The 15383-nt window shown below is 37.6% G+C and overlaps 4 protein-coding genes across 12 annotated transcripts; 2 read left to right on the top strand and 2 right to left on the bottom strand.

Moving 5' to 3' along the window:
- The first annotated feature begins 68 nt into the window (after positions 1–68).
- LOC108814325 (inositol-tetrakisphosphate 1-kinase 1) lies at positions 69–1513 on the top strand. Its single transcript, XM_018586872.2, has one exon. It carries the CDS (start codon positions 265–267, stop codon positions 1243–1245), a length of 981 nt encoding a protein of 326 aa, XP_018442374.2. The 5' UTR covers positions 69–264; the 3' UTR covers positions 1246–1513.
- Positions 1514–4152: 2639 nt separating this feature from the next.
- LOC108816025 (transcription factor MYB93) lies at positions 4153–6657 on the top strand. Of its 5 annotated transcripts, XM_056991132.1 has the most exons (5): positions 4153–4331; positions 4578–4845; positions 5282–5658; positions 5785–6001; positions 6112–6429. In XM_056991132.1, the coding sequence occupies exons 2-5, from the start codon at positions 4583–4585 to the stop codon at positions 6161–6163; spliced, it is 909 nt and encodes a 302-aa protein (XP_056847112.1). In that variant the 5' UTR covers positions 4153–4331; positions 4578–4582; the 3' UTR covers positions 6164–6429. The 5 variants fall into 5 exon arrangements, with proteins under 5 accessions (XP_056847112.1, XP_018444084.1, XP_018444083.1 ...); XM_018588582.2 differs by having other exon boundaries at positions 4157–4331; positions 5282–6001; positions 6112–6419; XM_018588581.2 differs by having other exon boundaries at positions 4160–4303; positions 5282–6001; positions 6112–6418.
- A 177-nt stretch (positions 6658–6834) lies between these two features.
- On the bottom strand, positions 6835–8350 carry LOC108817243 (protein GAMETE CELL DEFECTIVE 1, mitochondrial). The gene is made up of 2 exons (XM_018589885.2): positions 7659–8350; positions 6835–7242 (listed from the first exon to the last, which is right to left on the bottom strand). Exons 1-2 carry the CDS (start codon positions 8007–8009, stop codon positions 7024–7026), a joined length of 570 nt encoding a protein of 189 aa, XP_018445387.1. The 5' UTR covers positions 8010–8350; the 3' UTR covers positions 6835–7023.
- Positions 8351–8679: 329 nt separating this feature from the next.
- On the bottom strand, positions 8680–13538 carry LOC108817240 (SART-1 family protein DOT2). Of its 5 annotated transcripts, none has more exons than XR_008936915.1 (15): positions 13403–13538; positions 12425–13004; positions 11994–12132; positions 11849–11891; positions 11569–11682; positions 11380–11476; positions 11225–11291; positions 11086–11145; positions 10384–10993; positions 9757–10133; positions 9457–9677; positions 9252–9336; positions 9009–9145; positions 8840–8928; positions 8680–8746 (listed from the first exon to the last, which is right to left on the bottom strand). XR_008936915.1 is itself a non-coding variant. In XM_056991130.1 (14 exons), exons 3-14 carry the CDS (start codon positions 12970–12972, stop codon positions 9068–9070), a joined length of 2439 nt encoding a protein of 812 aa, XP_056847110.1. In that variant the 5' UTR covers positions 12973–13004; positions 13194–13271; positions 13403–13453; the 3' UTR covers positions 8717–9067. The 5 variants fall into 5 exon arrangements, 2 of the variants coding, with proteins under 2 accessions (XP_056847110.1, XP_018445384.1); XR_008936916.1 differs by having other exon boundaries at positions 8863–8928; XR_001943964.2 differs by having other exon boundaries at positions 8717–8928.
- Between the last annotated feature and the right edge of the window lie 1845 nt (positions 13539–15383).

Raw genomic sequence — 15383 nt, 5'->3', positions numbered from 1 at the left:
TGTCAATCACTCGCCACTTGTGACCTCACACGTACCCATATTCGATTCCACACGTGTACAACCTTCTCTTCTCTCCGCTATTTCATCTCATGAAAGGCGACACCTTTCGATCTTTTCTCTCCCTCTTCGATTCGCCCTAAGATTCTTCTGTGTCATCTCGTCTTCGATCTGATCCCTGTAGAAATCTCCACATTGATAATAAGGTTTTTGATCCCTAGGGGCGTGAATGTTAACCTAATTTCGCAACCTTCGAAGCAGAGAGCAATGGCGGATTCAATCAAGGAGAGGTACACAGTCGGATACGCCCTCGCAGCGAAGAAGCAGCACAGCTTCATCCAGCCTTCGCTGATCGAACACTCGAGGCGACGAGGCATTGATCTAATCAAGCTCGATCCGGCGAAGCCGCTATCGGAGCAAGGGAGACTCGATTGCGTAATCCACAAGCTATACGACGCCGTTTGGAAGGAGAACCTCGTCGCGTTTCGCGACAAGTTCCCCTTCGTCCCCGTCGTCGACTCCCCCGAGGCGATCGAGAGGCTTCACAACAGGGTGTCGATGCTCGAGGTGATCACTCAGCTGACCTTCTCCGTCTCCGATGGGGAGCGTTTCGGAGTCCCGAAGCAGGTTGTCGTGATGGACGAGAGCGTTTTGAGCGGCGGAGGAGCTGCTTTGGGGGAGGAGCTGAAGTTTCCGGTGATCGCTAAGCCCTTGGACGCGGACGGGAGCGCGAGGTCTCACAAGATGTTCTTGATCTACGATCAAGAAGGGATGAAGATACTTAAAGCTCCGATTGTTCTGCAGGAGTTTGTGAATCACGGTGGCGTGATCTTCAAGGTCTACGTGGTGGGAGACTACGTGAAGTGCGTAAAGAGAAGATCTTTGCCTGATATTTCCGAGGAGAAGATCGGGACGGCGAGAGGGTCGCTTCCGTTCTCGCAGATATCGAACTTGACTGCTAACTGTGCTCAGGAGGAGAAGAACAGGGAGGAGTATGGAGAGGATAGGAGCTTGGAGAAAGTGGAGATGCCTCCGACGAGTTTCTTGGAGGAGCTGGCGAAGGCGATGAGGGAATCGATGGGGCTTAATCTGTTTAACTTTGACGTGATTAGGGATGCGAGGGATGCTAGTAGGTACCTTGTGATTGATATTAACTACTTCCCTGGGTATGCTAAGATGCCGTCTTACGAGCCTGTGTTGACGGAGTTCTTCTGGGACATGGTCACAAAGAAGAAGAGTCATGTCTGAGAATAATAATCTCGAGAAACATATCTTAGAGAGGATTACTACACATTGCAATTGCCATTGCAGACATCTCGAGGCTGTCCTATGGTGGTGACTTAGCTTGCTCTGCTAATTTTTCATTTGGATTCTTGAACTTTTGTGCTTTTTAAAAAAAAAAAAAAATTGTTGTTATTATTTCTTAGTTGTTTCGTCTGTCTTTTACTTCCAAGTTTTGCAAAGGTTGTTCAATGCATAACTGTTGCCTACTCTTGAAAAAGCATTGGATTTCTAAGTTCTTGGCCATTTGCTCTGTTCTCGACTGTTGGTACTTTGTAGTAAGCGTAGAGAGTGTTTCCAATAAAACCAATGCTGAGCTCTTTGTATCAGTTTTCTCAAATGAACGAGACATGGAAATGGTTTGCAAGACATCCTGAGGCTTAGGCTTGTATCTTCATCCTAAGCTTTCTTGTTTCTGCATTGTTCTTTGAGTAAGGTATGTGATTGGTCCAGACTTAGGCTTGAATCTCTTTGAATCTTTTTCCCCTGATTGAACAAACTTGATGCTTTCTTTACCTCCTGAGACGCGATGTTTAGGTGGCTCGCATAAAATCTCTTATAGATAAAAATGAATATAGAATTTTTCTCACATAATGAACTTCTCATTTTAAGAATCCTTATGATTGCGTCCTGACTATAGGTTCTATGGTTTCATACTCGTTTCAACGGTTGATTTTGATTATCCAAAAATTTGAAACTACTGATTTAGATTCTCCAGCATCTTATTCTATGGTTTGATGTGTGCATCGTGTACATATTGGGCTTGGCATTTATGGATGTATTCATGTTGGGGTTGGCATTTATGCTTTAGCAACTTGGATGTAGCTGATGAGATAGATTCTGGACAAATTTGATATTCTTATCCAAACTCTCCAGTTTTTGAATAAAGTTAAGCAAGTGAGTAATCTGGACCATTCCGAATATATTTCTTAAATTTTTTGTATCTTTACAAAACTTGAGAGTGAATATAATAACAGTTTGATGTTTAAATCAAGTAAATTGTTCTTTTAGTCATGGCTGAAGCCTCTTTGTTGTTTCTTATTTTCCTAATTAGATAACTAATAATTTCTAGTTATAAAAAAAAAGTTAAAAGCTAGAAAGCTGTGTGAATAGGTAATCATGTGTGTTTATATTAGAAATTAAGTCTCTTACAGATGCTCATATAAATTTGTGTATGGTACACTTCTTATGCTTTTGGAATTACAGAAATAATATGATTTGTTTTTAATTATATTCGGCAAAGACTATCTTTCGAAAAGCCCATGAGCTTTTGGGCTCCCTGCTATTGAAAGCATCGAAGGAATATAATCTTCTTTTTGACTGAATGGAACCTTAAGTTTCCTCAAGCATCACGTACGATTGATGTGAGCTTTCCAACTTTTAATTTTTTTTTTATTAACTTCCTCAAAGAAAAAGACTACAGTTCTTCTCATTATATTTGAATTCTACGTACGGTTAGCAGCTTCCAGAAGGTAAATAGAAGACTTAAATGTTTCTTTGATATGTAAGTCTTCGTTTTAACCAACTATCTTTTCATCTTTAAGTTTTATTCCATACCTAAAAGTACATGCGGAAGGTGAAAATGGGAGTTATCACAGCTAACAGCTTAATTAAGTTTATCCTAATCTACTGTATACTCATTGTATGTCAAAGTAGCTGTTGTGTCCGTAAATATTTTTCAGTAAACTTTTACCAAGTTGACGCACCATCTTGATAACTAATTGGATTACTAAACTTTTTTTTTTTTTTTTTGGATTACTAAACTTTAGGTTTTCATATAATATATTGCGTAAATTCATGGCAATGTAATGTCTAATATATTGTTGCAGACTGGTTTTTATTCAAGATGTTAGGTTTGACATAGTATATACTGTCAGGTCGAAGCTAGACCGAGCGTATATACAAGCGAGATGGATAGAAAAATTTACTTGGTTTTCCAATAAACGTGTGACGTATATAAATACTTTGTGATGTTGGTTTGTCCATTTTGGACAAAATCAAGTACTACCTAAGCAAGTTTTGTCCTTTAACAATTTTGAGTTAGAATGCCTGCAGTTAAAAAAAAAAACAATTTTGAGTTAGAATGCCTGCAGTTAAAAAAAAAAAACAATTTTGAGTTAACGTCGATTCGAACATAATTACAATGAAATAAGGTAACTTTGATGCAAGGAAGCAAAATACAACCTGTTTTATAGCTATATGTAAGCAGATGGGTACCCCCCCCCCCCCCCCTTCCACCACCACCCCCCCCCCCCCCCCCCCCCCCCTTGATATCCAGGTAACTAGCAGGGGCATCTAGCAGCACGAAGTCTAACTAATTAATTTCATAGTGACTAAAATTAGATACCTATATTTAATGATCACACAAATGGATATATTAATCACAGCTCTAACGAAACATATTAAAGCCACGTACAGAGATTTTGTGGACCAATTAACTTCAACGTAGACACCTATTTAAAGCGATTAAATTAGTGTTATAATTAATTTAGTCGTTAGAAGAATTAGGGTTTTGGCGGGTCCCAGCCTCCCAGGCAGGGTTCATGAGTTTGCGTGCCTTGCTGTGCTTAAAACTAAATTTACACCAATAATCAACTACCATATCGAGACGTTTGATTCATTTCTTAGAAAATACTCCGTATACTAACTTTTGTTGCTATGATTATTTACATATTCATTGTACATTATAAGTTTTATTTAGTGCCTCACAAACTCCCTTTTGTCAACATATGGATTAGTTGCAGCAACTTTTTGTGTACCTACATTGCTTCACAAACTTGATCATCTTCTTCTCTTCCTTTCCATTTCTTCTTCTTGCAAAATAATATCATAAGTTTCCACAAGGATATTGTTGTCATTTCCTGGCCATTAAAGTCAAAACCTAAATTTTCTCGTTCGGAGAAGATACAAGACACAAAAACCCTATTTAAAGCGTGAAGATCACACACATACACTTAGGTTCATTAACCAAGATCCTTAGTTTGATTGCCTTCATCAAAACTTTCTCCCGTGAACTTCACAACAGGTTTACATACACACATACAAATTAAAGTGTATGTTAATTAATATACTTTTTTTTGGTAAAATAGTATGTTAGTATACTTGTTTACCTTTATTTTTATGATCATGCACACGTTAACAAGTTAATATTTTATATGTAATCATGAGTACTACTATTATGTAAAGGAAGTGTGCTTGTTTCTTTCTTATCTCTTTGCTTGATATATGTGCCGAAATTTTAGATGATTTACTTTATACAAGAATACTTTCTAAGTATATATATAACATTTTTGTTATAGTCAACATGGGGAGATCGCCGTGCTGTGATGAGAATGGGTTGAAGAAAGGGCCATGGACACAAGAGGAGGATGAGAAATTAATCGATCACATTCAAAAACACGGCCATGGAAGCTGGAGAGCTCTTCCTAAGCAAGCCGGTTTAAACCGATGCGGAAAGAGTTGCAGATTGAGATGGACCAACTACTTGAGACCTGACATCAAGAGAGGAAATTTCACTGAAGAGGAAGAAGAAACCATCATCAACCTCCATTCCCTGCTTGGAAACAAGTAATCAACTATACTTAATTATACACATTTCTTTACTTAGTTTACAAAACTATATGTTAATTCTTCTAGTATAGGATATAATCATGTGCTAAAAAAGGTATATAATTATGTTTCTTAATGATGATATACATGGTTTAGAAGTGGGTGTGTGAAACGATCGAGAACGAAATATACACTAACTAGGATCAATAGTAGTATGATATATAATAATATGATGAACATATATATATATATATATATATTAGTATATGGTTTATGGATAAAAGAATAATAATTGAAACACCTACTCCACTGTTTTCTCTTCGTGCATACGTATGTAGCCGTTTGTCAATCTTGAAACTACTAAAGTAAACTAACGTTAGGTACCTATCTTATACAAATCCACTAGGATACTATCGATTTCATTGGTTTTAAGTTTTGTACATGTTTTTAAAAGGTGGTCGTCGATAGCCAGTAATCTTCCTAGGAGAACGGACAATGAGATCAAAAACTATTGGAACACACATTTGAGAAAGAGACTTCTCCAAATGGAGATTGATCCAATGACCCACAGGCCTCGAACGGACCATTTAAATGTCTTAGCCGCTCTCCCACAGCTTATAGCCGCCGCAAATTTCAACAGCCTCTTGAATCTCAGTCAAAATGTGCAGCTGGATGCAACAACTCTAGCTCAAGCCCAATTCTTACACAATATGATTCAAGTCATTAGCACCAATAACAATAACAATCCCTCTTCTGCTCCATTAGCCATGCAGACTAATAACAATCTCTTTGGGCGCCAATCTTCTTACTTAGAGAACCAAAATCTTTTTGGTCAGTCTCAAAACTTCTCTCAAATTTTTGAGAATAGTCGTCATGATGAGGATTTTATAGTAAAAAACCAAACAATTGATCATCCTTTGGATTATTTTTCTTCCCCGATACAAATGGATGTTCAAGATGATCCTTATTCGCTTCCATTACTGGTTCCGGATTCTCCCGAGGAATCTAAACAAAGTCAGATGATGATCAAGAACAAAGACATCGTTCAGCATCATCGTCATGATACTTCAAACCCTTCATCTTCAAACTCCTCGTTCACACAAGATCATCATCAACCATGGTGTGACACTATTGATGATGAGGCTAGTGATTCTTATTGGAAAGATATCATAGAGTAAGATCACTCATTACTCTTTTATGTAAATTTATTTATTTTTTTAATCAAATTTCGTTATCATACTGATGCAGTCAATCGACGGTTAAGCTAGTCTTAATGTTTTTCAGTTCTCCGTTATGCAGGCAAACGTGTTCAGAACCATGGCCCTTTCCTGAATAGACAAGATTGAAAAAAATAAAATAAAGAGAGACTCATATCATAATTTTTTTTTGCTGTTGATAGAGTTATATGCACGTTTCCTAGTCTTAAGTTCCCTTTTCTAGACCATGTATGTAAATTGATCTTCTAAACGTTAACTAATTTATTGTATTAAATACAAATATTCGATCTTGTTTGTAATTGATCTACTCATATACATTATAATTGTCATTGCAATTTGCAAAACACAAACGAAAGTACAGTATCAATATCAAAGACAAATATTTTCTTCCATTTATGATTTTCGTAGAAGTAAACATAAATAAACGTAAACGCACACCCAAGGGCGAACAAAACACAGTCAAGCTTGTATGTAAAAAAGACGAAACGAGATTTCGACTCTCCCAAGCCAAATGAACAAGATAAATAAGACTACTTTTGGATAGTAATTAAATATACGTACTTTCTGTTTGTTTTACCAAATATAATTAAAGATTAAAGATTTAGCTGGCGATGGGTAAGAAGAAGTGAACTACAATATATACACTCGAAGATGACAATCTTGTTTTGAATTTGACTTGGCGACAAAAAGACTAGATAGACAAGTATATAGTTACATAAGAGCAACCTCATCAGGGGGACAAAAAAAATGTCCTTAGCATATTTTATTAATTGTTTTAAGTTAAGGACAATGCTTAAAAACTTTTTAATTGTTGAAGATTATTGGTAGGACAAAAATATGTATCTTAGTAAATTAAATAAAGCTACACATCTTACTATTCAACCAAAAGATCAAACAAAACAAAGTAGTTTTAACTTTGACACTCTCCAAGGGAGATAACAATTCTCATTACCATTGATGGAGTCTGGTTCTAGCAAATTCAAGAGAGAATCTTACGGCGGCGATGTGGGGCTTCACGCTTAACATACATCTTCTCCACTTCGTTAAGAGGCCGGCTTGATCCATCAGGAAGACTCACAAACTTCCAGCCACCTCCATTTCCATGTTTGCCCTGAGGACCCAATTTCTCAACTGTGATTTTCCAACCATCTGATGAACGTCTTCTGCTGTACTTGTGGCACTTCACTTCTCCTTTCCACTGGTTTAAGACACCAAAAGAGAATGCATATTTTATAGAATCTAAGAATCAAATGATCAAGGCGTCTAACAACTTTACAATAACAGACGAGAAAGTAGATAACTATCTATCCATAAAATGCCATGGTTCATCAAATGTAAACTACCCACAAGTAAGTAGCAATGCCATCATTTACTTTCGTTCTTTCTAAGACAATTATCAAGAAAAGAAACTAGCTTTGCATTTCAATGTTGACTCCGCAAACTAACTTGCATCTAGTCTAAGGCTTTCAGCAATTATCTCAATCAACAAGAACATGATGAAGTTTTAATTTCTACAAATAAGTTCTTCTTTTTTAAGTTTTTAAGAAAAAGAATGGTGTGAACACGCTGCCTCATGATCCTAAAATCCTTAGCAAGCCTCTCAACGATATAAACCTCGGGATTCTCCGTATGCAACCTGTACATCTCAGTCTTCTCAGAGTCCTTGAGATAAGACCCTCTAGCACCAGGCTCCTTGACTTGCTTCAGAAGCACGCTCATCTCCATCATCTTCTGCTTGATCCCGTCAACGAATCCCCTGCTGTGCCTGTTCTCTTTCTCAATCTCCTTGATCATGTCATCGTACTCGTTCATCTCGTTAACCATGGCGGCTTCTCTCGGTCCCAACTTGCTCATCACATCACCCGAAGAACTATCAGAAGAAGGAGGATTCGCGGCAGCGTTGTTGTTCTGACGGCCAACAGAGACGCCATCGAAATGCTCTTTGCTTAGACCAGTGGACCACATCGATTTGTGATCCCAATCGAGATCGTCGGATCCTCCTCCTGCGAACGATCCTCCCGTTGCGATGTCCCAGCCGTTTTCGTCGCCTGGTTTCCGAGAGATTGGAAGATTCTCGGAGCGCCAGAGGCAGTGGTGCTAGGGTTAAGGGAAAGCGAGCGATGGTCGTTGGTTGATTGAGTTGAAATCTCCGATTAATCGGTATCACGATGAAGAAAAAAGACCCAACGGAGGATAGTGGTCATCGCCCTTTCAATCGTCCATTCCCATTGTGACACGTTGCAGCTAAGGACGAGAAGAAAAACTTCTTAGTTAAGGACATTTTTGATATGTCCTTCATTTATTGCACATTTTTGATTTTTTTTGTCAAATAATAGCTTAGGACATTTCTTAGAAGCACCGATAATAGTGCTCTAACTTACACTAAATGTCTAGCGGGACAGAACATCTTGGCACTGTTTTCAATCTTGCGGCCGAAACTAAACGATGACTCAAAACATTTATGATCTGAAATAAAAGAAAGGAAAGTCCATAACAGAAAAAAATCGATAATTGCAATCGTAATTATCGTTGTGATTATCATAATTAGAATTTAACAAACTAATAGTATTAATTAACATCAACATATTCACATATATTGCTCTATGCCAACGAAAAATCCGACAAAACTGCATACTTTCGGTCAACATATAAACTATATTTTTCCATTCAGATTAAACGCTCGAGCACATTTGAATTATTGACTGCAACGGAGGAATATGAGAAAATAAACGTGTGCTGTTAACAACAGATGATTAAACTCAAGAAAAAAGCCAATGGTTTGAATGATTTCTTACTAAAGAGAAACTGTATTACTAACCGACACCGGTTTTTCCCACTTCATCAAGATAGTCACATTTGTTCATCCACCAGTCTCGGCATGAATCTATATTGAGCCATATGTCTTGTTTTAAAGATTGTAACAAAAGATCACAGAAGTCATCATAATCCTTGGAAAGAGTTTACCAGAGACAAATCGAAGTGAAAAGAAAAGCATAGGAGCAAGCAAAAGAGGGTCTGAGACTTCAATGCTTCGGTCTCTTCGCTGGTGAATCCGAGTTTCCAGACTCTGGTTGCCGTTTTATTCCCAAGAAATGCTCCACCTGAGACGCGCATCAAATGAAATGATCAGCATCAATTCTGGATTATGTATCTTACGAATAGGTCGACTATATGAAATTGTATGTTATCTATAAGATTCTGTAAAACCTTTCTGTCACCAAGCATTGGTGTTAAGCTTCCTGGAACATCCTTCTCAACAGTCGCAAACCCGCTATGAGGATCACTAGTTTGACTGAAACAAATTGCAACAAACAAATGTTAGTCAAAGAAACCGGAGTGTGTCGCTTTGGATGCTGTGACGCTTACAACTCTAAACTAAAACTGAGTGATGAAGAATATATTATATATATACCCAGGTTTGACATTGCCACTGAGGACAATGTAAGGAGTTTTCAATTGGGCTTGCGCTTCTCTCATTCTCTGAACAGAAAGCGATGGTGTGTCTGAGTTTTTCATTTGCTTTAGTTTGAGCTCTTCCTGGTACTGTTTCATCCGTTTCTCTTCCTTCATCTTTCCAGGTCCCTTCCCGTGGAACTTGTGAGAGAGTAGTCGAAATGCTTCTTTTGGAGTCAACTGTTTCACAACGCGAGAGAGTTAAAGAACAGGATACTTTTTAGATATTGAAGAAGCAAAAAGCTTAAGGAAAACTTACAGTTCTACCAAACTCGTCAGTCCTCTCAATCCGGATATCCTTGAATCTCTCTTTACCTCCTTCATCATCCACGATGCCCACAAGCTTGCTCTTCTTTTTGTCCATGTTCCTACCACCCCATTCGACCTTCTCTTTTAAGGCTCCTCGGTCTTTAAGAAGCTTCAATACACCAGATAATCCTTTCCCAACCGCAACCTCGTGTATGGTTTCATCAGGAGTTATCTCTTTGGTATCTGGTGGAAGCTCTCCTTCATCCATATCAGTGTCTTTAACTTCTGCCCAACCATCCGGTTGCTCTTCTTTTACTTCTTCAGGAGCTTTGGGTGCTTCATCTTCATCCATGAAAACATCTTCGCTCTCAGGCTTCCCCACCACACCTGGAAGACCAAACCAATAGATCAAAAAACTTCATATCACTTCTAATGACAAACGCATAATTTTGTATAAGAAAAAAGGTGATCCACAGGTAGTCGAAACCCAATATTGGCTTACTACATGCATGAATGTGAGCGAATGTTAGTATACGCCACTAAATAAAAGTTCCAAGAAGCGTCAAACGATCAAATATAATAGAGGCCAACCAATAAATAATGGTGTATTTGTGTCATTAGATGATTTATACTTTACCTTCACCGCGCTCGAGAGCCCGGACAAAATCATTCATCTCTGTGAAAACCACTGTATTTTCTTGTGTCTCAGCTCCAGAAGCGCTATTATCATCGGTCGTTTCACTGATTCTGGAAGCCACAAGTTGTGCAATTGCTTCAGGACCCGATTTAGCATCCTCCTTCTTTGTGAGAGCCAACTTCCGAGCTCTCTCCAACGATTTATAAAGATCTTCAGCATCGTCAGCCAACATTATACCCTCATCTTCTTCTCTTCTAGTAGACTGAAATTGTTCCACTCTGAGTAGTCTGGATGCCTCATCAGCTTTAGCAATGGCGGTCTGATAGGCGTTGCTCCGTTTTTCGTGCTCGGACCTTTCTTTCTCTTCTTTCAAGGCCTGCCTTTTGCCGTCTTTGCGAGAACCAAGATCCTCAGCTGCCAGTCCTGATGCAATGGCTTCTGCTTCAAGCGCACTTATGTCCAATTTATCCTTTTTCCGCAATGATTTCTTTTTCTTTGGTTTTTTAAAGCGTAGCATTTCTTCATGTGAGAAGTAATCTGATGAGACCTTTGCTGACGAGTTGAGGTCTTCGAAAGTATTTGTCGTTTGACCCTGGATTCTTTTACGCAGCTGATAGGTCGAACATGAAGGAAAAGGAATTACATTAGCGAATACTGACTAGGAATCCAGTAATCATTAAAACTGTAAGGCAAGATAGGTACCTCTTCCAGCTTCTTCTCTGCTTCACCAGTAAAGCGACCCTTTGCATCCAAAATTATCCCCTAAAGATGAAAGCAGCAAACATTATTTCACCCAAAAGCAGTGTCTACAATTCTAGCGTTTGAAAAGTCCTAACTTTACCTCATCAGTATCGGGCTCATCATACTGCAAAAGCATCTTCTTTTCTGCACCGGGATCATCGTTAAACCTACAAAAGTCAATACCATAGCTATGATTCAATCCTAAGTAACACAGATATGCTCATCTAAATGCCACTGAAATATACTTTAACTTACTTATCATCATATATTCCCTTTTTCTTCTTGGCTGCTTCATAAGCTTCATTCCGGCGCTTCTGTTCTCCAATTTCCACATTTTCTAGCATGTCAATCTCTGCCAAAATAGGTGCAAATCTCGTTAATGACAGACCTTCACGTCAACCAAGTTGCTAACAGTAATAAAGGAGAGCATTAAAAGATACGAACCATTGTTGACATCTCCATCGGCAAGGACACTCTGGTCTTTTAGTGTCAAAATAACTGCTCCACCTTCCGCCACCTTCTCCAAACCATGTAGAACTTTAACACCAGATAGATGATCTGGTAACCAGAATATATGAAGATAATTATCAACTAGAACGTATCACATGAAAAGAACTGCAAAGTATGTTATACCAGAATCAACCTATACATCTCTCTCTCCCACACTAAAATCCACAGCCTGTCGCATCCAACATTTATATAAATTCGAGTAAAGTAAACTTACCACCATCCTCGCCGTCTTCATTTTCACCTTGAATAAGATTGTCCTAAACAAATATAACATACGATACATGATTTAGATGTCAAATAGATAGACGTTAAAGGAGAAATGAAAGGACATAAATATGTCCAAGGAGTGGAGGAAAAACCTGCTCCTCAAAAATTCTCGACATCTGATGAGCTCTTTGCTTCTCAGCATTTCTTTTTTCCTCGATCTTACGGCTCCTTGCAACCCATGATAGAGCATCAGAAGCTTCTTCAGCTTTCTTCTTTCTCTCCTCTCTCATCCTGAGACAGAAACACAGAAATGCTTTTTATTACGTGATTATTCATATCTCTAGATGCATATGACACAAGACAAATAAGGAGAGCCTTAGACCTTACAGCAATAACTAAGACTAAACAACATTAAAAATGTTATCGTAACAACCGAGAACTAGACAAATACGATGCCTAGAAAATTACTGAACTCAAAAATCATGTTCCAAGGGAAATACATTCTCAGTCATAAAATGTGAAATGTTTGAAATAAGAAACTCAAAAATTAAATTATTTACAGCACAAAGAACGAATCACTTACTTCTTAATGCGCTCCTCAACTTCCGTTGCAGATTGCTCTTTCCCACTTGGTGCAGCGTCAGCATTATTTTCACCTTCATTCGAAGCTCTGTTGTCCTGATGATCTTTTATTTCCGCAGGTTTTTCAGTCTCATCCTCATCCTCGTGGCTTTTCTTACTCGATCTATCCTTAGCTCTTGACCTATCCTTGTCTTTGTACGCTTCCTTCTCCTTTTCCTTAGACTTCTCTTTCAATTTATCCTTCTCCCTGTCTCTATGCTTATCTCTTTCTTTTTCCCTCTCCTTATCTTTCAGCCGATCTCTCTCCCTATCCCTCTCTCTATCCCAATCTCTGCTCTTTTCCTTCTCAGTGTCTCCTTCTTTGTCCCTCTTTCGGTCCCTTTCTTTCTCCTTATCCCTTCGATGATTCTTTTCACGGTCATAGTCCTTTTCTTTATCCTTGCTCCTGTGATCCTTATCTTTCCTCCTTCCATCTCTGCTTTCTCTAGCAGGCGACCCAGCCCTCTCTTCCCTGCTTTCATGCCTTGATTTAGACTTCTCCACTTCCATTCTCAAAGAAACCTAGAAACTTCAATCAACACCTAATCACAAAAAAAAGGAACAACTCAGAAACAAAAATCACAGATATAGCCAGAGCTACATATGAATTAATCGCCTAGTCGTTGCTCAAGCTCCCAAGTGAAGAACAATAAATAACACGAGGAAAAACCCTAACCTACGAAGATCTCACTGCTATTGAGAGAATGCAAAATTGAATCAAAACGGCGAACCTAGAAATCGAGATTTCAATGGAAAGTATACTGAGATATTCGGATCCACGGACAAAGAAGATTGAAAAACGCTCAGAACTGCGAGAGAAATTGCGACAAGTACACCGATGAAATAGCAGCTTTAAGAAGATAAAGCACTAATATATGCAGAGGAATTGAGAAGAAAAAAAACGATTCAAGCCAGAGAGAGATGACGGCTCTAAACATACCGCGAAGGATCGAAAGCTCGCCGTAGAAAAGACGGAGAAACTCAGATAGACGCGAGAGGGGAACCGATTGTGAGAAGAAAAAAAAAACAGAAGAAGAGCAGATATGCGTGTGTATATAGTACTTCGGTTCAAGAGCAAACCCGGTGGTACGTGAATTTAATCTTAATCGGTATAGTTGAGGACCGGTTTTAATTTTCGTGGCTTGGTTAAAAATACCGGAATTGGTTTAGTGTAAATCATTCCAAAATTAACAAATTCCTACCTTTCTGGTCCGGTTTCTGGAGACTCAACCGGCTGTTTTAAAACTTTTCATAATCCTCAAAAACGCTTATATGCCATGTTTACACAAAATTTACTGAATCTTCAAAGTTAAAAAAGCATATCCTTTTGTTTCACAATTTCTCACTCGAACCACGGCGGAAGCCACTGAATTATCGAACACTGTTTAGGTTGTTTCTATACCCTATTATCTCTACCACCGACCAAGTGCATGATGTATCCGTGAGTCAATGTTACGTAAGTATAACTCCGTAGTATCCATATTGACAACAACTATCGACCATTAGACTTACAGCCGGGTGCCACATTCAAGGAGGAACCAAGTCGCATTATTGAAAGACAAGTGAAGAAATTAGGGATGACAAGCAAATAATTGTTATCACTACGCTGGACAGATCCCAATAACTCTATCCTTGAAAAATTGAATGCAAAACAAAATTGAGTATGCTTAAAATAATGTTAGAAGAATCGAAATTGAATCTGATCTAAACCAAAATATCCAGATATCATAAATATCTGAATCACAACTATATACTTAATATATTAATTATTTTAAATTTGATATCTATAAGATATTCAAAATACATGAAAATATCGAAAATTACAAAAAATAATAATAAGTAAAAATCCCAAAATAGGTTTACTTTAGGTTTAGGTATTTAAATACATACTTGTTCTCCATCCAAATACCCCCAATTCAATCAATTTTCATGTTTACCTTAGATATTTAGTCTTACATTATTCAAAATGTATATATTGTGTATTACTTTTTATTTTTAGAGTTTGAAGATGTAAGGTATATTAAGAACTTTTATGTTTTATAAGAATCCCAAACTAGATCCTTAAAAATCCAAACCAAACCTAAACCAAATTTTATAAATATCGAATGAATCTTAAATATGTAACCATGTACAGTATACTCGAAACGAATGAATCCGAACGAATACCCAAACAACTAACCCTAGTTATCACCATTGATTCAGACAAAATCAAATTGGTTGCTCATATCTATATTAGATATCTGGACATAAATTATTGTTATCTTATTTATTCTGTGAAATGTTGTCTATATTCTTTATTTTTCAAAATGTTTCATTAAAACACCACAGTAGTTTTGATCTAATTATTGTTTACTTTATTTTATCTGGTGCTGATATTTATTGTGTATGTATCTCCTATTAATATATTTGATTACCCATGAACTTTAGTAAATGGTTTTTCAATCTAAAGATAGCTAGAAATGTAATCAATTATTGTGTTGTAACTTTTTTTCTCCAGTTTCCAGAAAGTTTTAGCAAATCGCCTCCTCCACTTCGATGTCAATGTTGAGATGAAACTCTTTGATATCACTCCGGCGGAACGCTACTTGGATGAAATGAGAAACCCTCTTTTCATTGGGTTTCGATTGTTCATTTGTAGCTTTGGTGCCTTGGGGAATCTATGATTCTATAGTGAACCGTGGCGGGGTTGCAACCAAGTGGGATATTGCAATTTTCAATATCCCATATCATAGTTATTTTGGCACAATAATTGTTCATTTAATTTGACAATTTAAGCAACTTGTTATATGTTATAGTGCACTTTCATAGTTTACTATTTTGAATATAAAATTAAATGTTTTCTAAACATATGCACCTATAATTTTGAAAATGTAGTTAGCTGAAAGATTTATCCAATCTGATTTACCTAACTGAACCGAAGT

This window comes from Raphanus sativus, chromosome 7, assembly GCF_000801105.2.
Source record: "Raphanus sativus cultivar WK10039 chromosome 7, ASM80110v3, whole genome shotgun sequence".
Taxonomy (NCBI): domain Eukaryota; kingdom Viridiplantae; phylum Streptophyta; class Magnoliopsida; order Brassicales; family Brassicaceae; genus Raphanus; species Raphanus sativus.
This window is presented reverse-complemented; position numbering and strand designations above follow the sequence as displayed.

Bases quoted from the DNA above. Each gene is read 5' to 3' on its own strand.
- LOC108814325 (XM_018586872.2), top strand. From the start codon at position 265: ATGGCGGATTCAATCAAGGAGAGGTACACAGTCGGATACGCCCTCGCA.
- LOC108816025 (XM_056991133.1), top strand. From the start codon at position 4,583: ATGGGGAGATCGCCGTGCTGTGATGAGAATGGGTTGAAGAAAGGGCCA. The intron at 4,846-5,281 runs GTAATCAACTAT...TGTTTTTAAAAG, and splicing joins CATTCCCTGCTTGGAAACAA to GTGGTCGTCGATAGCCAGTA. The intron at 6,002-6,111 runs GTAAGATCACTC...AATGTTTTTCAG, and splicing joins TATTGGAAAGATATCATAGA to TTCTCCGTTATGCAGGCAAA.
- LOC108817243 (XM_018589885.2), bottom strand. From the start codon at position 8,009: ATGTGGTCCACTGGTCTAAGCAAAGAGCATTTCGATGGCGTCTCTGTT. The intron at 7,243-7,658 runs GTTTATATCGTT...GTCTTAAACCAG, and splicing joins TGCATACGGAGAATCCCGAG to TGGAAAGGAGAAGTGAAGTG.
- LOC108817240 (XM_018589882.2), bottom strand. From the start codon at position 12,972: ATGGAAGTGGAGAAGTCTAAATCAAGGCATGAAAGCAGGGAAGAGAGG. The intron at 11,146-11,224 runs GTAAAGTTAGGA...TTTCATCTTTAG, and splicing joins ATGAGCCCGATACTGATGAG to GGGATAATTTTGGATGCAAA. The intron at 9,146-9,251 runs GTTTTACAGAAT...TGCGCGTCTCAG, and splicing joins CAATGCTTGGTGACAGAAAG to GTGGAGCATTTCTTGGGAAT.